Source organism: Neoarius graeffei, chromosome 3, assembly GCF_027579695.1.
Source record: "Neoarius graeffei isolate fNeoGra1 chromosome 3, fNeoGra1.pri, whole genome shotgun sequence".
NCBI classification, from domain to species: Eukaryota; Metazoa; Chordata; class Actinopteri; order Siluriformes; family Ariidae; genus Neoarius; species Neoarius graeffei.
This window is the reverse complement of record NC_083571.1, coordinates 7525741-7551424: the sequence shown is the minus strand read 5'-3', so window position 1 is coordinate 7551424 and position 25684 is coordinate 7525741. Positions and strand designations below refer to the sequence as shown.

At 42.9% G+C, this 25684-nt stretch overlaps 1 protein-coding gene across 3 annotated transcripts in view; it reads left to right on the top strand.

Annotated features, from left to right (window-relative positions):
• Positions 1 to 9041, top strand: part of rab15 (RAB15, member RAS oncogene family) — a 49354-nt gene extending 40313 nt beyond the window's left edge. For all 3 annotated transcript variants that reach the window (XM_060916335.1, XM_060916334.1, XM_060916333.1), the window contains exons 4-7: positions 5711 to 5788; positions 7753 to 7842; positions 7927 to 7992; positions 8449 to 9041. In XM_060916335.1, coding sequence (XP_060772318.1) covers positions 5711 to 5788; positions 7753 to 7842; positions 7927 to 7992; positions 8449 to 8607 — 393 coding nt within the window. In that variant the 3' untranslated portion in view covers positions 8608 to 9041. The remainder of the gene's footprint in view (positions 1 to 5710; positions 5789 to 7752; positions 7843 to 7926; positions 7993 to 8448) is intronic.
• The last annotated feature ends 16643 nt before the right edge of the window (positions 9042 to 25684 follow it).

Below are 25684 nucleotides of genomic sequence, written 5' to 3'. Positions count from 1 at the left end.
ATTTGTAGATCAGACTTGTAAATCAGCCTACTTTTAGTGTGAGATGGAGAAAATTCCACGCCTGTAATAATAATCTCATCTCATCTCATTATCTCTAGCCGCTTTATCCTTCTACAGGGTCGCAGGCAAGCTGGAGCCTATCCCAGCTGACTACGGGCGAAAGGCGGGGTACACCCTGGACAAGTCGCCAGGTCATCACAGGGCTGACACATAGACACAGACAACCATTCACACTCACATTCACACCTACGCTCAATTTAGAGTCACCAGTTAACCTAACCTGCATGTCTTTGGACTGTGGGGGAAACCGGAGCACCCGGAGGAAACCCACGCGGACACGGGGAGAACATGCAAACTCCGCACAGAAAGGCCCTCGCCGGCCACGGGGCTCGAACCCGGACCTTCTTGCTGTGAGGCGACAGCGCTAACCACTAAACCACCGTGCCACCCGCTGTAATAATAATAATAATAATAATAATTCTGAATTAAAGGTTCAGTGCAGTCAGAATGAAGAAATAACAAGCCAATAAATTGATGTCGACGCTGACACCTCATGGAAAATGACACTTTCAAGCCCATGTTCTTTTCTCTGATTCGAGCCACGCCCTTAAATGCAGCTTAGAGTTGGACGTGAACGCATTTCAGCATGGCACGAGTGCAGTGCGCTGATGAACGTGAAATGCAGTGCAACAGGACGTTACATTGACAGTACTTCTGACTGGAAATAAGAACAATCCCCTTGCGTGTTCTTTTTTCACTGAAGAGATAAAGCAATGCAGTGAAGGTTTTGCTTTTCAGTGTACCGCGTCGTTGTCATGTCACAAATGAAAAAAAAAACAATACTATCTGACTGGGGGCGGCACGGTGGTGTAGTGGTTAGCACTGTCGCCTCACAGCAAGAAGGTCCTGGGTTTGAGCCCCGTGGCCGGCGAGGGCCTTTCTGTGCGGAGTTTGCACGTTCTCCCCGTGTCTGCGTGGGTTTCCTCCGGGTGCTCCGGTTTCCCCCACAGTCCAAAGACATGCAGGTTAGGTTAACTGGTGACTCTAAATTGAGCGTAGGTGTGAATGTGAGTGTGAATGGTTGTCTGTGTCTATGTGTCAGCCCTGTGATGACCTGGCGACTTGTCCAGGGTGTACCCCGCCTTTTGCCCGTAGTCAGCTGGGATAGGATCCAGCTTGCCTGCGACCCTGTAGAACAGGATAAAGCGGCTACAGATAATGAGATGAGAGATGAGACTATCTGACTGTATACAGGGTGATCGCTTTTCTGTCTGGCACAAAATCGTCACAAATCCAAAACAGTGGGAAGAATTCTTGGGTTTCACGTGACGTCACATCCACCTCATTAGTTATTCAAAACTTTAGCTGGTGGTCGACCAAAGCTCAGCTGACAAAACGTTTGTACGGAGAAGGTGCATTGCTCGCATGAAAAATCCCGTACGCTCGCGTTGAAGCGACTCGATCAAACCATGAAACTGATAAAAGTTTCTTCAGGGTTCAGTGTGAACTAATAAAGGCTGAACGAACACAGGATTTCACAAAAAGACGTGGAGAAAGGCGGCTTTTCAGTGAACCTCGGACTGAAATCGAAGGGAGCCGAGTCGAAGCGTGCTGGAGTTTGCGGTGATCACTTGGTGAAAGGTTTGTATTTCCGTCTCAGCTTTAGTGTTTTCCAAGTACTTTTCTTGCTATGTGTCGTTATTTTACGCTACTTTTTTTTTGTCCCGAAGCGCTAAAGCTGATTCTCCAGCTGTTTCTTTGTTTCCTCCTCACAAAGCCCAGCCGTACAGTTACAACGCGCCGTGATCACTTCTTCTCCGTCTTGTTTAACTAAGATCCAGGTCTTTAAAGGGGTTTCTGATGATCTTTGTGAATGATTTAGCGGAGAGATAAGAGCCAAGACGAGTGAGAATCAAGCCAACTGTTGTTTGTTTGTGCTTCGTTGTAAAGACGCAAACAAAAAGCTTACACACGCAAAAACAATACAGGATTCATTGGGCAGCGACTTGATAGTGAGGTCCTTTACCCAGCCACGTACAAAAAAAAAAAGTTGTAAGCCTCCGTACTCTTCCACGCTTTCATCTGTTTTGCGGTGTAGAAGGACGTCTGCAACACCAGATAGTTCGAGATGTTGGGGAACTCGACTGAAGGGTCGTTTTCCAGATCGTATGATAAATCCTTCTTTCCCAGACTGTCGGGGTCGATTCCATTGCACATCGCGATCTTCTGAATATATCTAAAGCCAGCAGTGGCTTCTAGATTACGAGCGTACTCTGGTAACTTATCGCTAGTTGTTTGCGCTACGGCAGCCATTTTGGTTTGCTTGACCACCAGCTGTTTTACCGGAAGTGAAATCGCTAAGAAAAGTCCCGTGACTGAAACCCAAGAATAGTGATGGTTACCGTGGCAGTTGGGGTGTGGCCAAGGAAGGTGATTGGCAAAACGATCACACCTGTGTTTAATTGATGTAGTCATGGCTGAAAAGCTAGTTATAAATAAAAGAGGGACTTTACCACCACTACTTCACCTGTGCTTCAGTGCTCTGCCCACTCCCAGGGGCATTAACACTGGTGCCAAAACCTGGGAGAACTCTCTCCTCTCAGCTCGCTGCCTCCTTATCGGCCCTCAATCATCACTGCAAAACACACACACACACAGCATCATTAAACACAGGTGTGATCGTTTTGCCACTCACCTTCCTTGGCCTCACCCTCTATTCATAATCCGGCGCTTGGCCACGCCCCCACTGCTACAGTTACAATTGGGGGGTGCACTCAGCTGTAAATGAATGGGTGAATAGATATACTGTATGTCTGATTCGATGGATAAATAGGTAGATGGGTGAATACGTGGATGATCAATTCAAATAGATTTTTTTTAACTGACATAATTTTTTTTTTGCCTTCTATCCAAAAATGTGTGTCTTGCTGCCTTTAAAATCATCTTGCTGTCTCACTCACACGGTGAACGGTTGGTGTTGAGACACAGTGAGCAACCCAAAGGGGGCGGGAGAAGACGCAGGGGTGCCAATACTTTAATCTTAACGCCAAGAAAGAATTTTACGTGCAAATTTTGTCAGACGTTAAACAGGCAGGCTGAATCTCAGATGCCCTTTATATTATCAGGGGTCTTGCGCTCCAGTACCACGATGTTGTTATATCCTATGTCAGGGCTATTCAACTTTAGTACCAAGAGGGCCGATTGGAAATATCACTGAGTTTTCGGGGGCCGCATACAAAAAGACACCGCAAAATAATTGCATCCAACTGCATTTAATGTCAAAGCAAAATTTTATCCAGTGCAAAAGCAATTACTCAAATTTGTAAACAAAAAACATTCTAACATCTTTTTTTTAAATAGTTTTTGATTTAGCTATTTCAATTTGATTTTATGCTGACATAACACACTTGTCCATAACACACATAACACTATCCATCCAAAACATTCTTCCTTCTGACAGATAACCAAGTTGCCACACAAGCTATGTATAATAGGCCTACATCACAGCATTAAAAACACAGCATAACAAAACAACTTATCTATAGGACAGGTTCATTGCACACAAACTATGTATCACATCATATCAGTTCACATCACATCAAACTGTTTTTTTTTTCCAAACAGTTTCTGATTTGGCTATTTCAATTTATGCTGACATAACACACTATCCATGACACACATAACACACAAATCATCCAAAACAAACAATTTTCTGACAGGTAGCCTATGTTGCCACACATGCCTACATCACAGCATAGTTTTTGAATGTAGCCAATCAGTGTGAAAAATTGCACTGTCTTGATTTGGCTATTTCAAGATAATTAGGCTCATAAGTGGTAAGAGCAATCCTGAGGCATTCATGCAACTTCTCATTGGTCAAAGAACAACGTGACTTTGTTTTGATGGCATTCAAATGAGAAAAGCTAGACTCGCAGGTATAAGTGGACCCAAACATTGTCAGTATTTGCAAAGCCACTTTCCTTATTGTGGGGTACTGTTGCTTGCTAACATGTTTAGACCAAAAGTTGTCTGCACCCTCAGACTGCAAGTACGTTTTTAAAGCAAAGGAAGACTGCAAATCCACTAATTCCATCTGAAACATGCTTTCATTAACACAACATACCTCTTGCGCTTTTAAACTCACTTCTCCATCGGGAGCAAGACAGAAAGGGTCACGGGCAAACAACAGCATTTCTTTGGGGATGGTGAACTTTTGGAATCTTTGCGTAAAGTTCTCAGTCAGTTTTGCCATGAAAGTCTGTCATTACGTGTGTAATGTGACGTCCGGGTGCAGTGGTCATAAATTCACGGAGGTGTGGAAAGTGCATTCATTTTGAGTCACTCAAGTCTTTTGTTAAGATTGTCAACTTGGCTTCAGGCACATAGCCTGTCCACTAAATCCGCAATCGACTTTTCACAGCCCTGTAGTTCCTGATTCAAAGTATTCAGGCAGACACGGACTGGCCATCGGGAGTAGCGGGAGTTTTCCCGGTGGGCCGGTGGTTCAGTGTGGGCCGGCGGAGAAAAAAAAAAAAAACAGTTGCGCGCTGGCCTTTAATATGATAAGCAATGTTAACAGTTTCTTAAAGAAACTGTTAACATTGCTTATTACAGTTGCGCGCTGGCCTTTAATATGATAAACAATGTTAACAGTTTCTTAAAGAAACTGTTAACATTGCTTATCATATTAAAGGCCAGCGCGCAACTGTTTTTTTTTTTTTTCCGCCGGCCCACACTGAACCACCGGCCCACCGGGAAAACTCCCGCTGGCCAGTCCGTGCAGCAGACCTATCAGTGGCATTTATTTTTATTTTAATTCAACGCTAATTTTCTCGCAAATATTCAATCAGGAAAGGTCAGGTTGAGCAGTTTCATGTGTTGTGCTTGTGTGAAAACTCAAGAATTAGTATGACCATTGGGGGCAGCGTTGCGCTACTTGCAAATCATAGGCCTATGCTCGACAATCACAGCAAGTATGATTCAGCAAGATCACGAGGAGTCCATTCTCATGGCGGGCCGCACAAAATTTTCATCGGGCCGCATCTGGCCCGCGGGCCGCTAGTTGAATAGGCCTGCCCTATGTAGTGAATAAGAAGCCGTTATTATAAGATGGCTGATTTTACATGGGTCGTGGCTAATAAGTGTCAAATATTAAACAACTAAAAAATATTACTGTGGGTAAAAATAAAAATGAACGAGACCGTGTGATAAAATTGTGAAGTTGCTCCATGAAGCTTCGAGAAAAAAGATTCGAAAAGAAAAATTAGCGTCTTTGTCCGACAGTCGCTACGCCGCTGAAGATCACTGTGAGGATCGTAGTGTCGAGTTAAAAAAAAATAATCCAATTGAGATATTATCAGGAGGACTATTCTCATTCTGTGATTCGACCAATTAGTGATCTGCATTATTCTAGCTCCGCCCACATCCTTCTGATTGGTTCTCAGAAAGGAAACGTGAACCAAACTGATCAGAGGTACGTACCGTAGTTACAGTACGACTCACTCAGCAGTGGAAATAACACCAGAATGTAGGATCATGGATTCGGTACTGGGTTTGGTACCGTACCACACCGTTCAGTGGAAAGGTGCTGTTAGTTAAATCACTGTACTGTGACGGATGAACCTGGACACTTGGTACAAATAAAAATCAACAGCACTGAATTAAAACTGTTTAACATATTAAATGACTCGTTGCTGTTTTTCTTCACCAGGGAATCTTTCTGGTGTATGACATCACGAGTGAGCGCTCCTTTCAGCACATCATGAAATGGGCCAGTGATGTGGACGAGGTGGGAGTCACATCATCATCATCATCATCATCATCAGAAGAAGAAGAATAAGAAAAATAATAAGAAGAAATGTATTTGACATCTAAAATGCACTAAGCAGGATTTCTGATCCCGATAAAAACAAAAATGTAAACCAAAAACAACTAATTATTACATCAGACGATGTTTAAAGTCAAAGTATATTTTCTAAAATATAATAGAGTTACAATATAGTTTTACTGATAGAATAGACATACAGCAGCTATAATAAGAGAAAATACAATACAATAGAATAGTATTGATTTCAACAGAATTGAGTAGAATGGAGTTATGCAGACCTGAATAAAACGGGACAGAATTCTCATGAATTCAAATAGAAATCCACTTTTAATATGGAATATACACTCACTGACTGAAATAGAACTTGAATAAAATGCTATAAGGTACAAGAGAATTGCATATACTGGACAAGAATTATATACGTTATATTATATTTATTACATTGCATTCTATAATGTTTATGATGAAATGTGACCTCTCAGGCCTTTTTTGTCTTTTATTCTGGTTTGCTATTTTTGTGACTTTTATCCAATAATACGGAGGTAAATGGGGTGAAAACTTTTGCACTGAGCTGTAAATGAACAGATTGATGTATGACTAGATGGATAAATGGTTGGATGAATGGATGGATAGATAAATAGGTGGATGGATGAATAAATGAATTGATGGATGAATGTATACGTAGGTGGATGGACAAAGAGTCGGATGAATGGATGGATGGATGGATGGATGGATGGTTATATTGGTAGCTGGATGGATGAATAGAAGGATGGATGGATGGATGGATGGATGGACAGATAAATAGTTGCATGGATGAATGGATGGATAAATGAATGGATGGATGATGTATATGTAGGTGGATGGAGAAAGAGTTGGATGAATAGATGGATGGATGGATGGATGGATGGATGGATGGATGGATGGATGGATGGATGGATGGAGGAATATATGGTTATATTGGTAGATGGATGGATGAATAGAAGGATGGATGGATAAATAGTTGCATGGATGAATAGATAGATGAATGAATGGAGAGATGGATGGATGAACAGACAGTTATATTAGTGGAGGGATGAATGGATGATGTACACAAAGGTGGATGAACGAATAGATGGATTAATCGTTGGTTGGATGAATGGATGTATACACGGACGGATGGAGAGATGGTTGGATGAATAGATGGATGGACAAATAGTTGCATGGATGAATGGGTGTATACATAGGTGGATGGATACAAGATGGATGAATAGATGGTTGGATGAATAGGTGGATAGATGAAGAGATGACTGGAGGAATAGATGGTTATACTGGTGTAGGGATGAATGAATCGTTGGTTGGATGGATGGATAGATGGTTATATTGGTGGATGGATGAATAGATGGGTGGAGAAATAAATGTTTATATTGGTGGGTACGGTAGTGTAGTGGTTAGCACTGTCGTCTCACAGCAAGAAGGTTCTGGGTTCGAGCCCAGCGGCCAGCGAGGGCCTTTCTGTGTGGAGTTTGCATGTTCTCCCCATGGGTTTCCTCTGGGTGCTCTGGTTTCCCCCACAGTCCAAAGGTTAGGTTAACAGCCCTTGGGCAAGGCACCAAACCCCCAACTGCTCCCTGGGCGCTGTAGCATCGCTGCCCACTGCTCTGGGTATATGTGTGTGTGTGTTCACTGCTTCAAATGGGTTAAATGCAGAGGAGGAATTTCACTGTGTGCTTCAGCCTGTGCTTGAGTGTACATCTGACAAATAAAGGCTTCTTGGCTTCTAGATGGACGGCTCGATGGTTGGAGGAATAGATAGTTATATTGGTAGATGGATGAATAACACACAAAGCAATAAAACGTGTATCTGTCGCATCGGCTGTCTCTGTCTGTGTCTCAGGACGACTGCTTTGTGAATCTTTACACTCTCTTTTGTTTCTCCGTCTCTTCAGTACGCTCCTGACAAAGTCCAGAAGGTGCTGATTGGAAACAAATCTGATGAGGAACTCAAAAGACAAGTGGCTACAGAGCAGGGAAACAAGGTGTGTGTGTGTGGGTGGGTGTTCATTTTTTAAAAACTGTAAGGTTACTGTACAAACAGACGTGTGTTTATTTCCCAACTGCAGCTTGCTAAAGCTTATGGAATGGACTTTTTTGAGACAAGTGCCTTTACCAATCGCAACATTACAGAGGTACGTTCATTCTCCATCACCTGAAACTAGAACGTGATGAGAAAAGAGTAGAACAGAAGCGAAACGGTACGAACAGGGTTGACGTGACTGTCAAAATAGAATAGAATAGAATAAAACAGAATAGTGAATAGTTCAGAAATGGTAAGAATAGCATGGAATACAATAAAGGCTTGAGAATTATATGGAAGTCAATAGAAAAGCAGTGAGGTGGAAATTGAATGGCCTTATTGTCGCTGTACAGTAGGATTAACACTCTGATACATAAAATACTGAATATAATGCAGAAGCTTGCACAACATTAGGACGCGGTGAGGAAATTCATCACTCGCTGTTTCATCCAGAGGGTATTTTTTTAATGCTGCATGTACCAGAGAGATAGAGATAGATTTTGCTTCTTTAGCTGTAAATCTGCTGCACCTCATTTATTTCTGTCCCGGGTTTTTTTTTTTTTTTCAGTCCTTTACACGTTTAGCTGAGCTGGTGTTACAGACTAATAAAAAAGACCTCGATCTCCTGCGGGTGTCCATCAATGACCAGCTGGATCTAGCAGCCCTGGAGGAAGAGACGGGAGTGTGTGACGGCAGCAGTGGCGCCCAAAAGACCTGCTGGTGCTGAGGACAGGAAGTGGCATCAACACATTTTCTTTTCTGATCCAGTCACTTTGGCGGAATTTATTTTTTCTTCTCAGTTTGGTGCCTTGCAGTCTTTTAATTGATTAATTAATAAGCAATTCAATCAATTAACGGATTGATTATTCAATCAATCAATGAGGTCCTCTTTAAATTCAGGAAGTCTACCCTAAATGACGAGCTAGCAACCTTGTGACAAATTAGTAGCAAGAGAAGTTAACCAGCTATTGTTAGTGTCATCCATTTTATCATTTCAAGCCTACATTTCGGTTCACGAGTGTGTGAAATAAATTCATACAGCAGTTACGACGGTGAAGAAACGGGCAGGCTCGTCGTAGGGCTGTTCGGAAAACAAATTTACTACTCGGACACCTTTCTGGCATGTCTGTGTTTACTAATAAACTAATTCAGAAAGCATTATATTTAACGACGTTCCCAACTCTGTGTGCTTCATTTCTTCATGATCTTTCACTGTAATTGGATCATCAACAGCCGTGTAATCAGATCTGTGTGCAGAATTAAAATTTTAAATTTTCGAGCACCAACATCCAGATAATCTAAGGAAGCGTATCTACTTTGGTTTGTTCGTCTTAGGGATCTCTTGAAGGTTCGGTGTGAAACCTGATAACAAAATGACAGAACGTTCCAAGAAAAATGACTCAACTATCCAAAGAACCCTTTTTGTGGGCGTGGCTTTGAAGGACACTGAAAGAAAAGGTTGTTTTTGCAAATCGCTCGCTTCAGCAGAATTCAACCAAAATTGCTGATTGTACCTTTAATGTAATGAAGCGAAAGAGACATGAGAGATGAGTTCAGCGCATGTACCTGCATTTATATTTGTTTGCCACTAGATGGCACTGTGAGATTAGTTTACATTTGCTCAGCGTGCGTAAATGAACCCTTTTCACATTTCCATTTCTTTCCTACTGGAAGTAGCCTGGGCTACAAGGACAACAATATCTGAGGCAAACAGTTGATGAAAAGTTTTACAGGAAAACTTCTTTCAAAATTGCAGCGGAATTAAAAAAAAGCAGTTTGAAATATCAGCACCTGAGTAGAATTGAAGGGTAAATAATCTGAAACCACAATGAGTAGAAATGTTTTGCGAGGTCATCAAAGCTCATCTGACAGACTCTCCGCCAACTAGTGGAGTTCAAATGTTTTGCTAGGTCCACAAAGCTAATTTGACAGACTCTGTCAGCCAACTAGCAGAGTTCAAATGCTTTTCTAGGTCCACAAAGCTAATCTGACAGACTCTCAGCCAACTAGCGGAGTTAAAATGTTTTGCTAGGTCAACAAAGTTAATCTGACAGACTCTCCACCAACTAGCAGAGTTCAAATGTTTTGCTAGGTCAGCAAAGCTAATCTGACAGACTCTCAGCCAACTAGTGGAATAGAAATGTTTTGCTAGGTCATCAAAGCTAATCTGACAGACTCTCAGCCAACTAGCGGAGTTAAAATGTTTTGCTAGGTCCACAAAGCTAATCTGACAGACTCTCAGCCAACTAGCAGAGTTCAAATGTTTTGCTAGGTCAGCAAAGCTAATCTGACAGACTCTCAGCCAACTAGCGGAGTTAAAATGTTTTGCTAGGTCCACAAAGCTAATCTGATAGACTCTCAGCCAACTAGCAGAGTTAAAATGTTTTGCTAGGTCAACAAAGTTAATCTGACAGACTCTCCACCAACTAGCAGAGTTCAAATGTTTTGCTAGGTCAGCAAAGCTAATCTGACAGACTCTCAGCCAACTAGTGGAATAGAAATGTTTTGCTAGGTCATCAAAGCTAATCTGACAGACTCTCAGCCAACTAGCGGAGTTAAAATGTTTTGCTAGGTCCACAAAGCTAATCTGACAGACTCTCAGCCAACTAGCAGAGTTCAAATGTTTTGCTAGGTCAGCAAAGCTAATCTGACAGACTCTCAGCCAACTAGTGGAATAGAAATGTTTTGCTAGGTCATCAAAGCTAATCTGACAGACTCTCAGCCAACTAGTGGAGTTAAAATGTTTTGCTAGGTCAACAAAGTTAATCTGACAGACTCTCCACCAACTAGCAGAGTTCAAATGTTTTGCTAGGTCAGCAAAGCTAATCTGACAGACTCTCAGCCAACTAGTGGAATAGAAATGTTTTGCTGGGTCATCAAAGCTAATCTGACAGACTCTCAGCCAACTAGCGGAGTTAAAATGTTTTGCTAGGTCCACAAAGCTAATCTGACAGACTCTCAGCCAACTAGCAGAGTTCAAATGTTTTGCTAGGTCAGCAAAGCTAATCTGACAGACTCTCAGCCAACTAGCGGAGTTAAAATGTTTTGCTAGGTCCACAAAGCTAATCTGATAGACTCTCAGCCAACTAGCAGAGTTAAAATGTTTTGCTAGGTCCACAAAGCTAATCTGACAGACTCTCAGCCAACTAGCGGAGTTAAAATGTTTGCGAGGTCAACAAAGCTAATCTGACAGACTCTCAGCCAACTAGTGGAGTTAAAATGTTTTGCTAGGTCCACAAAGCTAATTTGACAGACTCTGTCAGCCAACTAGCAGAGTTCAAATGCTTTTCTAGGTCCACAAAGCTAATCTGACAGACTCTCAGCCAACTAGCGGAGTTAAAATGTTTTGCTAGGTCAACAAAGTTAATCTGACAGACTCTCCGCCAACTAGCAGAGTTCAAATGTTTTGCTAGGTCAGCAAAGCTAATCTGACAGACTCTCAGCCAACTAGTGGAATAGAAATGTTTTGCTAGGTCATCAAAGCTAATCTGACAGACTCTCAGCCAACTAGCGGAGTTAAAATGTTTTGCTAGGTCCACAAAGCTAATCTGACAGACTCTCAGCCAACTAGCAGAGTTCAAATGTTTTGCTAGGTCAGCAAAGCTAATCTGACAGACTCTCAGCCAACTAGCAGAGTTAAAATGTTTTGCTAGGTCCACAAAGCTAATCTGATAGACTCTCAGCCAACTAGCAGAGTTAAAATGTTTGCGAGGTTAACAAAGCTAATTTGACAGACTCTGTCAGCCAACTAGCAGAGTTCAAATGCTTTTCTAGGTCCACAAAGCTAATCTGACAGACTCTCAGCCAACTAGCGGAGTTAAAATGTCTTGCTAGGTCAACAAAGTTAATCTGACAGACTCTCCGCCAACTAGCAGAGTTCAAATGTTTTGCTAGGTCAGCAAAGCTAATCTGACAGACTCTCAGCCAACTAGCGGAATAGAAATGTTTTGCTAGGTCATCAAAGCTAATCTGACAGACTCTCAGCCAACTAGCAGAGTTCAAATGTTTTGCTAGGTACACAAAGCTAATCTGACAGACTCTCAGCCAACTAGCAGAGTTAAAATGTTTTGCTAGGTCAACAAAGTTAATGTGACAGACTCTCAGCCAACTAGCAGAGTTCAAATGTTTTGCTAGGTCCACAAAGCTAATCTGACAGACTCTCAGCCAACTAGCGGAGTTAAAATGCTTTTCTAGGTCAACAAAGTTAATCTGACAGACTCTCAGCCAACTAGCAGAGTTAAAATGTTTTGCTAGGTCAACAAAGTTAATCTGGGGCGGCACGGTGGTGTAGTGGTTAGCGCTGTCGCCTCACAGCAAGAAGGTCCTGGGTTCGAGCCCCGTGGCCGGCGAGGGCCTTTCTGTGTGGAGTTTGCATGTTCTCCCCGTGTCCGCGTGGGTTTCCTCCGGGTGCTCCGGTTTCCCCCACAGTCCAAAGACATGCAGGTTAGGTTAACTGGCGACTCTAAATTGACCGTAGGTGTGAATGTGAGTGTGAATGGTTGTCTGTGTCTGTGTGTCAGCCCTGTGATGACCTGGCGACTTGTCCAGGGTGTACCCCGCCTTTCGCCCGTAGTCAGCTGGGATAGGCTCCAGCTTGCCTGCGACCCTGTAGAAGGATAAAGCGGCTACAGATAATGAGAATGAGACAAAGTTAATCTGACAGACTCTCAGCCAACTAGTGGAATAGAAATGTTTTGCTAGGTCATCAAAGCTAATCTGACAGACTCTCAGCCAACTAGCAGAGTTCAAATGTTTTGCTAGGTCAACAAAGCTAATCTGACAGACTCTCAGCCAACTAGCGAAGTTAAAATGTTTGCAAGGTCAACAAAGTTAATCTGACAGACTCTCAGCCAACTAGCAGAGTTGAAATGTTTTGCTAGGTCAACAAAGCTAATCTGACAGACTCTCAGCCAACTAGCGGAGTTAAAATGTTTTGCTAGGTCAACAAAGCTAATCTGACAGACTCTCAGCCAACTAGCGGAATAGAAATGTTTTGCTAGGTCATCAAAGCTAATCTGACAGTTTCTCAGCCAACTAGCAGAGTTCAAATGTTTTGCTAGGTCAACAAAGCTAATCTGACAGACTCTCAGCCAACTAGCGGAGTTAAAATGCTTTTCTAGGTCAACAAAGTTAATCTGACAGACTCTCAGCCAACTAGCAGAGTTCAAATGTTTTGCTAGGTCAACAAAGCTAATCTGACAGACTCTCAGCCAACTAGCGGAATAGAAATGTTTTGCTAGGTCATCAAAGCTAATCTGACAGACTCTCAGCCAGCTAGCAGAGTTAAAATGTTTGCGAGGTCAACAAAGCTAATCTGACAGACTCTCAGCCAACTAGCAGAGTTAAAATGTTTGCAAGGTCAACAAAGCTAATCTGACAGACTCTCAGCCAACTAGCGGAGTTAAAATGTTTGCTAGGTCAACAAAGCTAATCTGACAGACTCTGTTACCCCTTTTCCACCAAATCAGTTCCAGGGCTGGTTCGGGACCAGTGCTGGTGCTGGTTCACAACTCGTTCAACTTGCGAGCCAGCTGAGAACCAGTTTGCTTTTCCATAGCTCTGGGTGCTAAGGGGAGCCACGTCATTACGTCGCTGTATACGTCAGTTACATCACTGCGTTTGTATAAACCTTGGCGCGAACATCGAAGCAACAACATCATGGAAAAGAGAAGCAACAACAACAATAATGGATGACTTCGCATTTGTACAGCTGCTGCTTCTCGTCGCTTAAAAATGTCGACCTTTCACGGTCTTGCTATTGTTGTCGGTCTTAACAATTCTGCTGACGTAAGCGGTTCTTTCCTCTGGCCCAGCAGAGAGTTGGTGCTAGCCTGGAACCAGTTTTTCTGGCCCCAGAGCCAGTTCTTTGTCAGTGGAAACAGAAAACCCTGTTCCAAACTAAGCACTGGCCCCGAACCAGCCCTGGAACTGCTTTGGTGGAAAAGGGGCATCAGCCAACTAGCAGAGTTAAAATGCTTTTCTAGGTCAACAAAGCTAATCTGACAGACTCTCAGCCAACTAGCGGAGTTAAAATGTTTTGCTAGGTCAACAAAGCTAATCTGACAGACTCTCAGCCAACTAGCAGAGTTCAAATGTTTTGCTAGGTCAACAAAGCTAATCTGACAGACTCTCAGCCAACTAGCGGAATAGAAATGTTTTGCTAGGTCATCAAAGCTAATCTGACAGACTCTCAGCCAACTAGCAGAGTTAAAATGTTTGCGAGGTCCACAAAGCTAATCTGATAGACTCTCAGCCAACTAGCAGAGTTAAAATGTTTGCGAGGTCAACAAAGCTAATTTGACAGACTCTGTCAGCCAACTAGCAGAGTTCAAATGCTTTTCTAGGTCCACAAAGCTAATCTGACAGACTCTCAGCCAACTAGCGGAGTTAAAATGTCTTGCTAGGTCAACAAAGTTAATCTGACAGACTCTCCGCCAACTAGCAGAGTTCAAATGTTTTGCTAGGTCAGCAAAGCTAATCTGACAGACTCTCAGCCAACTAGCGGAATAGAAATGTTTTGCTAGGTCATCAAAGCTAATCTGACAGACTCTCAGCCAACTAGCAGAGTTCAAATGTTTTGCTAGGTCCACAAAGCTAATCTGACAGACTCTCAGCCAACTAGCAGAGTTAAAATGTTTTGCTAGGTCAACAAAGTTAATGTGACAGACTCTCAGCCAACTAGCAGAGTTCAAATGTTTTGCTAGGTCCACAAAGCTAATCTGACAGACTCTCAGCCAACTAGCGGAGTTAAAATGCTTTTCTAGGTCAACAAAGTTAATCTGACAGACTCTCAGCCAACTAGCAGAGTTAAAATGTTTTGCTAGGTCAACAAAGTTAATCTGGGGCGGCACGGTGGTGTAGTGGTTAGCGCTGTCGCCTCACAGCAAGAAGGTCCTGGGTTCGAGCCCCGTGGCCGGCGAGGGCCTTTCTGTGTGGAGTTTGCATGTTCTCCCCGTGTCCGCGTGGGTTTCCTCCGGGTGCTCCGGTTTCCCCCACAGTCCAAAGACATGCAGGTTAGGTTAACTGGCGACTCTAAATTGACCGTAGGTGTGAATGTGAGTGTGAATGGTTGTCTGTGTCTGTGTGTCAGCCCTGTGATGACCTGGCGACTTGTCCAGGGTGTACCCCGCCTTTCGCCCGTAGTCAGCTGGGATAGGCTCCAGCTTGCCTGCGACCCTGTAGAAGGATAAAGCGGCTACAGATAATGAGAATGAGACAAAGTTAATCTGACAGACTCTCAGCCAACTAGTGGAATAGAAATGTTTTGCTAGGTCATCAAAGCTAATCTGACAGACTCTCAGCCAACTAGCAGAGTTCAAATGTTTTGCTAGGTCAACAAAGCTAATCTGACAGACTCTCAGCCAACTAGCGAAGTTAAAATGTTTGCAAGGTCAACAAAGTTAATCTGACAGACTCTCAGCCAACTAGCAGAGTTGAAATGTTTTGCTAGGTCAACAAAGCTAATCTGACAGACTCTCAGCCAACTAGCGGAGTTAAAATGTTTTGCTAGGTCAACAAAGCTAATCTGACAGACTCTCAGCCAACTAGCGGAATAGAAATGTTTTGCTAGGTCATCAAAGCTAATCTGACAGTTTCTCAGCCAACTAGCAGAGTTCAAATGTTTTGCTAGGTCAACAAAGCTAATCTGACAGACTCTCAGCCAACTAGCGGAGTTAAAATGCTTTTCTAGGTCAACAAAGTTAATCTGACAGACTCTCAGCCAACTAGCAGAGTTCAAATGTTTTGCTAGGTCAACAAAGCTAATCTGACAGACTCTCAGCCAACTAGCGGAATAGAAATGTTTTGCTAGGTCATCAAAGCTAATCTGACAGACTCTCAGCCAGCTAGCAGAGTTAAAATGTTTGCGAGGTCAACAAAGCTAATCTGACAGACTCTCAGCCAACTAGCAGAGTTAAAATGTTTGCAAGGTCAACAAAGCTAATCTGACAGACTCTCAGCCAACTAGCGGAGTTAAAATGTTTGCTAGGTCAACAAAGCTAATCTGACAGACTCTGTTACCCCTTTTCCACCAAATCAGTTCCAGGGCTGGTTCGGGACCAGTGCTGGTGCTGGTTCACAACTCGTTCAACTTGCGAGCCAGCTGAGAACCAGTTTGCTTTTCCATAGCTCTGGGTGCTAAGGGGAGCCACGTCATTACGTCGCTGTATACGTCAGTTACATCACTGCGTTTGTATAAACCTTGGCGCGAACATCGAAGCAACAACATCATGGAAAAGAGAAGCAACAACAACAATAATGGATGACTTCGCATTTGTACAGCTGCTGCTTCTCGTCGCTTAAAAATGTCGACCTTTCACGGTCTTGCTATTGTTGTCGGTCTTAACAATTCTGCTGACGTAAGCGGTTCTTTCCTCTGGCCCAGCAGAGAGTTGGTGCTAGCCTGGAACCAGTTTTTCTGGCCCCAGAGCCAGTTCTTTGTCAGTGGAAACAGAAAACCCTGTTCCAAACTAAGCACTGGCCCCGAACCAGCCCTGGAACTGCTTTGGTGGAAAAGGGGCATCAGCCAACTAGCAGAGTTAAAATGCTTTTCTAGGTCAACAAAGCTAATCTGACAGACTCTCAGCCAACTAGCGGAGTTAAAATGTTTTGCTAGGTCAACAAAGCTAATCTGACAGACTCTCAGCCAACTAGCAGAGTTCAAATGTTTTGCTAGGTCAACAAAGCTAATCTGACAGACTCTCAGCCAACTAGCGGAATAGAAATGTTTTGCTAGGTCATCAAAGCTAATCTGACAGACTCTCAGCCAACTAGCAGAGTTAAAATGTTTGCGAGGTCCACAAAGCTAATCTGATAGACTCTCAGCCAACTAGCAGAGTTAAAATGTTTGCGAGGTCAACAAAGCTAATTTGACAGACTCTGTCAGCCAACTAGCAGAGTTCAAATGCTTTTCTAGGTCCACAAAGCTAATCTGACAGACTCTCAGCCAACTAGCGGAGTTAAAATGTCTTGCTAGGTCAACAAAGTTAATCTGACAGACTCTCCGCCAACTAGCAGAGTTCAAATGTTTTGCTAGGTCAGCAAAGCTAATCTGACAGACTCTCAGCCAACTAGCGGAATAGAAATGTTTTGCTAGGTCATCAAAGCTAATCTGACAGACTCTCAGCCAACTAGCAGAGTTCAAATGTTTTGCTAGGTCCACAAAGCTAATCTGACAGACTCTCAGCCAACTAGCAGAGTTAAAATGTTTTGCTAGGTCAACAAAGTTAATGTGACAGACTCTCAGCCAACTAGCAGAGTTCAAATGTTTTGCTAGGTCCACAAAGCTAATCTGACAGACTCTCAGCCAACTAGCGGAGTTAAAATGCTTTTCTAGGTCAACAAAGTTAATCTGACAGACTCTCAGCCAACTAGCAGAGTTAAAATGTTTTGCTAGGTCAACAAAGTTAATCTGGGGCGGCACGGTGGTGTAGTGGTTAGCGCTGTCGCCTCACAGCAAGAAGGTCCTGGGTTCGAGCCCCGTGGCCGGCGAGGGCCTTTCTGTGTGGAGTTTGCATGTTCTCCCCGTGTCCGCGTGGGTTTCCTCCGGGTGCTCCGGTTTCCCCCACAGTCCAAAGACATGCAGGTTAGGTTAACTGGCGACTCTAAATTGACCGTAGGTGTGAATGTGAGTGTGAATGGTTGTCTGTGTCTGTGTGTCAGCCCTGTGATGACCTGGCGACTTGTCCAGGGTGTACCCCGCCTTTCACCCGTAGTCAGCTGGGATAGGCTCCAGCTTGCCTGCGACCCTGTAGAAGGATAAAGCGGCTACAGATAATGAGAATGAGACAAAGTTAATCTGACAGACTCTCAGCCAACTAGTGGAATAGAAATGTTTTGCTAGGTCATCAAAGCTAATCTGACAGACTCTCAGCCAACTAGCAGAGTTCAAATGTTTTGCTAGGTCAACAAAGCTAATCTGACAGACTCTCAGCCAACTAGCGAAGTTAAAATGTTTGCAAGGTCAACAAAGTTAATCTGACAGACTCTCAGCCAACTAGCAGAGTTGAAATGTTTTGCTAGGTCAACAAAGCTAATCTGACAGACTCTCAGCCAACTAGCGGAGTTAAAATGTTTTGCTAGGTCAACAAAGCTAATCTGACAGACTCTCAGCCAACTAGCAGAGTTCAAATGTTTTGCTAGGTCAACAAAGCTAATCTGACAGACTCTCAGCCAACTAGCGGAATAGAAATGTTTTGCTAGGTCATCAAAGCTAATCTGACAGTTTCTCAGCCAACTAGCAGAGTTCAAATGTTTTGCTAGGTCAACAAAGCTAATCTGACAGACTCTCAGCCAACTAGCGGAGTTAAAATGCTTTTCTAGGTCAACAAAGTTAATCTGACAGACTCTCAGCCAACTAGCAGAGTTCAAATGTTTTGCTAGGTCAGCAAAGCTAATCTGACAGACTCTCAGCCAACTAGCGGAATAGAAATGTTTTGCTAGGTCATCAAAGCTAATCTGACAGACTCTCAGCCAGCTAGCGGAGTTAAAATGTTTGCGAGGTCAACAAAGCTAATCTGACAGACTCTCAGCCAACTAGCAGAGTTAAAATGTTTGCGAGGTCAACAAAGCTAATCTGACAGACTCTCAGCCAACTAGCGGAGTTAAAATGTTTGCAAGGTCAACAAAGCTAATCTGACAGACTCTCAGCCAACTAGCGGAGTTAAAATGTTTTGCTAGGTCAACAAAGTTAATCTGACAGACTCTCCGCCAACTAGCAGAGTTCAAATGTTTTGCTAGGTCAGCAAAGCTAATCTGACAGACTCTCAGCCAACTAGCGGAATAGAAATGTTTTGCTAGGTCATCAAAGCTAAACTGACAGACTCTCAGCCAACTTGCGGAGTTAAAATGTTTTGCTAGATCAACAAAGCTAATCTGACAGTCTCTCAGCCAACTAGCGGAGTTAAAATGTTTTGCTAGGTCCACAAAGCTAATCTGACAGACTCTCAGCCAACTTGCGGAGTTGAAATGTTTTGCTAGATCAACAAAGCTAATCTGACAGTCTCTCAGCCAACTAGCAGAGTTCAAATGTTTTGCTTGGTCCACAAAGCTAATTTGACAGACTCTCAGCCAACTAGCAGAGTTAAAATGCTTTTCTAGGTCAACAAAGCTAATCTGACAGACTCTCAGCCAACTAGCGGAGTTAAAATGTTTTGCTAGGTCAACAAAGTTAATCTGACAGACTCTCAGCCAACTAGTGGAATAGAAATGTTTTGCTAGGTCATCAAAGCTAATCTGACAGTTTCTCAGCCAACTAGCAGAGTTCAAATGTTTTGCTAGGTCCACAAAGCTAATCTGACAGACTCTCAGCCAACTAGCGGAGTTAAAATGCTTTTCTAGGTCAACAAAGTTAATCTGACAGACTCTCAGCCAACTAGCAGAGTTAAAATGTTTTGCTAGGTCAACAAAGTTAATCTGGGGCGGCACGGTGGTGTAGTGGTTAGCGCTGTCGCCTCACAGCAAGAAGGTCCTGGGTTCGAGCCCCGTGGCCGGCGAGGGCCTTTCTGTGTGGAGTTTGCATGTTCTCCCCGTGTCCGCGTGGGTTTCCTCCGGGTGCTCCGGTTTCCCCCACAGTCCAAAGACATGCAGGTTAGGTTAACTGGCGACTCTAAATTGACCGTAGGTGTGAATGTGAGTGTGAATGGTTGTCTGTGTCTGTGTGTCAGCCCTGTGATGACCTGGCGACTTGTCCAGGGTGTACCCCGCCTTTCGCCCGTAGTCAGCTGGGATAGGCTCCAGCTTGCCTGCGACCCTGTAGAAGGATAAAGCGGCTACAGATAATGAGAATGAGACAAAGTTAATCTGACAGACTCTCAGCCAACTAGTGGAATAGAAATGTTTTGCTAGGTCATCAAAGCTAATCTGACAGACTCTCAGCCAACTAGCAGAGTTCAAATGTTTTGCTAGGTCAACAAAGCTAATCTGACAGACTCTCAGCCAACTAGCGAAGTTAAAATGTTTGCAAGGTCAACAAAGTTAATCTGACAGACTCTCAGCCAACTAGCAGAGTTGAAATGTTTTGCTAGGTCAACAAAGCTAATCTGACAGACTCTCAGCCAACTAGCGGAGTTAAAATGTTTTGCTAGGTCAACAAAGCTAATCTGACAGACTCTCAGCCAACTAGCAGAGTTCAAATGTTTTGCTAGGTCAACAAAGCTAATCTGACAGACTCTCAGCCAACTAGCGGAATAGAAATGTTTTGCTAGGTCATCAAAGCTAATCTGACAGTTTCTCAGCCAACTAGCAGAGTTCAAATGTTTTGCTAGGTCAACAAAGCTAATCTGACAGACTCTCAGCCAACTAGCGGAGTTAAAATGCTTTTCTAGGTCAACAAAGTTAATCTGACAGACTCTCAGCCAACTAGCAGAGTTCAAATGTTTTGCTAGGTCAACAAAGCTAATCTGACAGACTCTCAGCCAACTAGCGGAATAGAAATGTTTTGCTAGGTCATCAAAGCTAATCTGACAGACTCTCAGCCAGCTAGCAGAGTTAAAATGTTTGCGAGGTCAACAAAGCTAATCTGACAGACTCTCAGCCAACTAGCAGAGTTAAAATGTTTGCGAGGTCAACAAAGCTAATCTGACAGACTCTCAGCCAACTAGCGGAGTTAAAATGTTTGCAAGGTCAACAAAGCTAATCTGACAGACTCTCAGCCAACTAGCGGAGTTAAAATGTTTTGCTAGGTCAACAAAGTTAATCTGACAGACTCTCCGCCAACTAGCAGAGTTCAAATGTTTTGCTAGGTCAGCAAAGCTAATCTGACAGACTCTCAGCCAACTAGCGGAATAGAAATGTTTTGCTAGGTCATCAAAGCTAAACTGACAGACTCTCAGCCAACTTGCGGAGTTAAAATGTTTTGCTAGATCAACAAAGCTAATCTGACAGTCTCTCAGCCAACTAGCGGAGTTAAAATGTTTTGCTAGGTCCACAAAGCTAATCTGACAGACTCTCAGCCAACTTGCGGAGTTAAAATGTTTTGCTAGATCAACAAAGCTAATCTGACAGTCTCTCAGCCAACTAGCAGAGTTCAAATGTTTTGCTAGGTCCACAAAGCTAATTTGACAGACTCTCAGCCAACTAGCAGAGTTAAAATGCTTTTCTAGGTCAACAAAGCTAATCTGACAGACTCTCAGCCAACTAGCGGAGTTAAAATGTTTTGCTAGGTCAACAAAGTTAATCTGACAGACTCTCAGCCAACTAGTGGAATAGAAATGTTTTGCTAGGTCATCAAAGCTAATCTGACAGTTTCTCAGCCAACTAGCAGAGTTCAAATGTTTTGCTAGGTCAACAAAACTAATCTGACAGACTCTCAGGCAACTAGCGGAGTTAAACTGTTTTGCTAGGTCAACAAAGTTAATCTGACAGACTCTCAGCCAACTAGTGGAATAGAAATGTTTTGCTAGGTCATCAAAGCTAATCTGACAGACTCTCAGCCAACTAGCAGAGTTCAAATGTTTTGCTAGGTCATCAAAGCTAATCTGACAGACTCTCCGCCAACTAGCAGAGTTCAAATGTTTTGCTAGGTCATCAAAGCTAATCTGACAGACTCTCAGCCAACTAGCAGAGTTCAAATGTTTTGCTAGGTCAACAAAGCTAATCTGACAGACTCTGTTACCCCTTTTCCACCAAATCAGTTCCAGGGCTGGTTCGGGACCAGTGCTGGTGCTGGTTCACAACTCGTTCAACTTGCGAGCCAGCTGAGAACCAGTTTGCTTTTCCATAGCTCTGGGTGCTAAGGGGAGCCACGTCATTACGTCGCTGTATACGTCAGTTACATCACTGCGTTTGTATAAACCTTGGCGCGAACATCGAAGCAACAACATCATGGAAAAGAGAAGCAACAACAACAATAATGGATGACTTCGCATTTGTACAGCTGCTGCTTCTCGTCGCTTAAAAATGTCGACCTTTCACGGTCTTGCTATTGTTGTCGGTCTTAACAATTCTGCTGACGTAAGCGGTTCTTTCCTCTGGCCCAGCAGAGAGTTGGTGCTAGCCTGGAACCAGTTTTTCTGGCCCCAGAGCCAGTTCTTTGTCAGTGGAAACAGAAAACCCTGTTCCAAACTAAGCACTGGCCCCGAACCAGCCCTGGAACTGCTTTGGTGGAAAAGGGGCATCAGCCAACTAGCAGAGTTAAAATGCTTTTCTAGGTCAACAAAGCTAATCTGACAGACTCTCAGCCAACTAGCGGAGTTAAAATGTTTTGCTAGGTCAACAAAGCTAATCTGACAGACTCTCAGCCAACTAGCAGAGTTCAAATGTTTTGCTAGGTCAACAAAGCTAATCTGACAGACTCTCAGCCAACTAGCGGAATAGAAATGTTTTGCTAGGTCATCAAAGCTAATCTGACAGACTCTCAGCCAACTAGCAGAGTTAAAATGTTTGCGAGGTCAACAAAGCTAATCTGACAGACTCTCAGCCAACTAGCGGAGTTAAAATGCTTTTCTAGGTCAACAAAGTTAATCTGACAGACTCTCAGCCAACTAGCGGAGTTCAAATGTTTTGCTAGGTCAACAAAGCTAATCTGACAGACTCTCAGCCAACTAGCGGAATAGAAATGTGTTGCTAGGTCATCAAAGCTAATCTGACAGACTCTCAGCCAACTAGCAGAGTTAAAATGTTTGCGAGGTCAACAAAGCTAATCTGACAGACTCTCAGCCAACTAGTGGAGTTCAAATGTTTTGCTAGGTCAACAAAGCTAATCTGACAGACTCTCAGCCAACTAGCAGAGTTAAAATGTTTGCGAGGTCAACAAAGCTAATCTGACAGACTCTCAGCCAACTAGCGGAGTTAAAATGTTTGCAAGGTCAACAAAGCTAATCTGACAGACTCTCAGCCAACTAGCAGAGTTCAAATGTTTTGCTAGGTCAACAAAGCTAATCTGACAGACTCTCAGCCAACTAGAGGAGTTCAAATGTTTTGCTAGATCAACAAAGCTAATCTGACAGACTCTGTTACCCGTTTTCCACCAAATCAGTTCCAGGGCTGGTTCGGGGCCAGTGCTGGTGCTGGTTCACAACTCATTCAACTTGCGAGCCAGCTGAGAACCAGTTTGCTTTTCCATAGCTCGTGGTGCTAAGGGGAGCCAAGTCATTACGTCGCTGTATACGTCAGTTACGTCGCTGCATTTGTATAAACCTTGGCGCGAACATCGAACCAACAACAACATGGAGAAGAGAAGCAGCAACAACAACAATAATAGATGACTTCGCATTTGTACAGCTGCTGCTTCTCGTCGCTTAAAAATGGAGACCTTTTGCGGTCTTGCTATTGTTGTCAGTCTTAACAACTCCGCTGACGTAAGCAGTTCTTTCCTCTGGCCCAGCGGAGAGTTGGTGCTAGCCTGGAACCAGTTTTTCTGGCCCCAGAGCCAGTTCTTTGTCAGTGGAAACAGAAAACCCGGTTCCAAACTAAGCACTGGCCCCGAACCAGCCCTGGAACTGCTTTGGTGGAAAAGGGGCATCAGCCAACTAGCTGAGTTAAAACGCTTTTCTAGGTCAACAAAGCTAATCTGACAGACTCTCAGCCAACTAGCGGCGTTAAACCCTCAAGTTTTTGTGGTTCACAGTTCCTCCTCTGATTAAAAACAAAGTTTTACCAACCTTTTCACCTGTCCAGTTTTAGCATTTTTATACAGCACTTCATGGAAATGACCTGAAATACCTATGCGATATGATTTAAAGGTGACCTATTATGCCCTTTTTCCACAAGTTAACACAGTTCCCTGAGGTGTTAATGAAATGTCTGTGACATGCTTGGGTCAAAATATTACAACGATAAAACACCACAGCTCCCTTCTCACGCTCTCAAAACGGCCCATTTGAGGAACGGCCTGTTCCTTTAAATGATAATGAGCCACTGTTCACCCCACCCCTTTTTTTGCTTCTCAATCAGGTAGCACTTTTGTCATGAATATTCATTCGCAAAAACCCTGAATGGAGATATTCAGATCATTCTAATGACACAGAAAGATGAGCAAAATCTGAATAGCGTGTTGAATCACATGTTTTCTGAAATAAGCAGAACTAAAGAAATTGACTGTGCGTCTTATTTCAGAGTGTGTGGGTTGGTAGACACTCCAGATACCGAAATGTATACGCACAAGCACTGAAAAAGTGAGTTTTCCATAATATGTCCCCTTTAACGATACACCTAGCTAATCATCATCAATGCTAACATCAGTTTACGTTATTGCTCCCTGGAAGCTTTGAATAAATTCCTCTAAGATGATTTTAACCTTTACTTCAAGTTCTCAAACATTTCTGAACATAGATTAACAAGTGAATAATATTTCCATAATTTATTAATTATTAATATTATCATTTTTATATATATGCATCATTTTAATTTTAATATTTTTTCAAGTCACTGTTTCCTGTAATTTTATTGTAGATAGTTTCGACAGAATATTCAATAGAAGAAGAGCCACCTAGTGGAATTTATTGAATAAAGCCATTATTATTATTATTATTATTATTATTATTATTATTATTATTATTATTTCCATCCCCCATTATTTCCATTCCAGGAACTGGACATATTTTGGCGGTGACCACTCCTGAGACATGACCTGTGGTCTTAAAGGAACGATTTGCAATTTTTTAGCGCCCTCTGATGCATGTGAAGTGATCTGCAAATGGAAAAAAATATTCACAAGCCTTCAACCTTTTGTTGAAACTGTATATAGTCGCATAAATTGCCTTTTATGAAAAAAAAAAGTTTCAGCTGTACTTTGGTTGGGGGTGGAGCTAATTATAGGGCTGGAAAATTTTAAACTGAAGCATGAAATGGGAAAAAAAACTAATTAGAAGATCTACTATATGGCAATATTGTAAATCACAGTATTTCTGAGGACATTATAGGATTGTTTCAGGCCCAGAAACACCTGTGAATATTGCATACTGCACCTTTAATCACGGTTTCACGGATTCGTTGTTATTATGCGCGTTTGGTAAAGTGAGGATGTCTTTGAGGTGTAGATACACAGGTATGGTAAGACTGTCATTTGTGAAATCCTCCCAAATGAAAGCAAATGTTAAAAGACATTGTTATGAATCGAGTCATCTACACTATTCCAATGAAATGTTTAATATTCATGAACTGATTTTCATATTCATTAAAATTCATTCGTTATTCACATTAGGAAATCATTCAAAGGAAACGTGTTTATTTTCAGATAATTTGAAAGTTTTCCATTAAAAAATTTCACATTTTCCCTGGAATTAATTTTTATTTGAATCTAATTTGAAGTGCATCTCCTGAACCTGACTGACTGTAAATTCTCTTATTTGAGTTTGTGTGAAAGTGGTGTTATGGTATGATGCATTGGATGAAATGTCCTGCAGTAGAACACTATGATCCATGTCTGTGCTGTATGAAAAAATGTCTTATAATGAAAATAATGTTGATATCTGAACCAATGAGTCAAAAATGTTTATGAATAAACAGACACGTTAGATAGTCTGATCATTCTGGTGACATGAGCTGGGGGTGCAGTACTGTGTTTATCCACCAGGAGGCAGATATGAGACTTCTCATTCTCATCTCATTATCTCTAGCCGCTTTATCCTGTTCTACAGGGTCGCAGGCAAGCTGGAGCCTATCCCAGCTGACTACGGGTGAAAGGCGGGGTACACCCTGGACAAGTCGCCAGGTCATCACAGGGCTGACACATAGACACAGACAACCATTCACACTCACATTCACACCTACGCTCAATTTAGAGTCACCAGTTAACCTAACCTGCATGTCTTTGGACTGTGGGGGAAACCGGAGCACCCGGAGGAAACCCACGCAGACACGGGGAG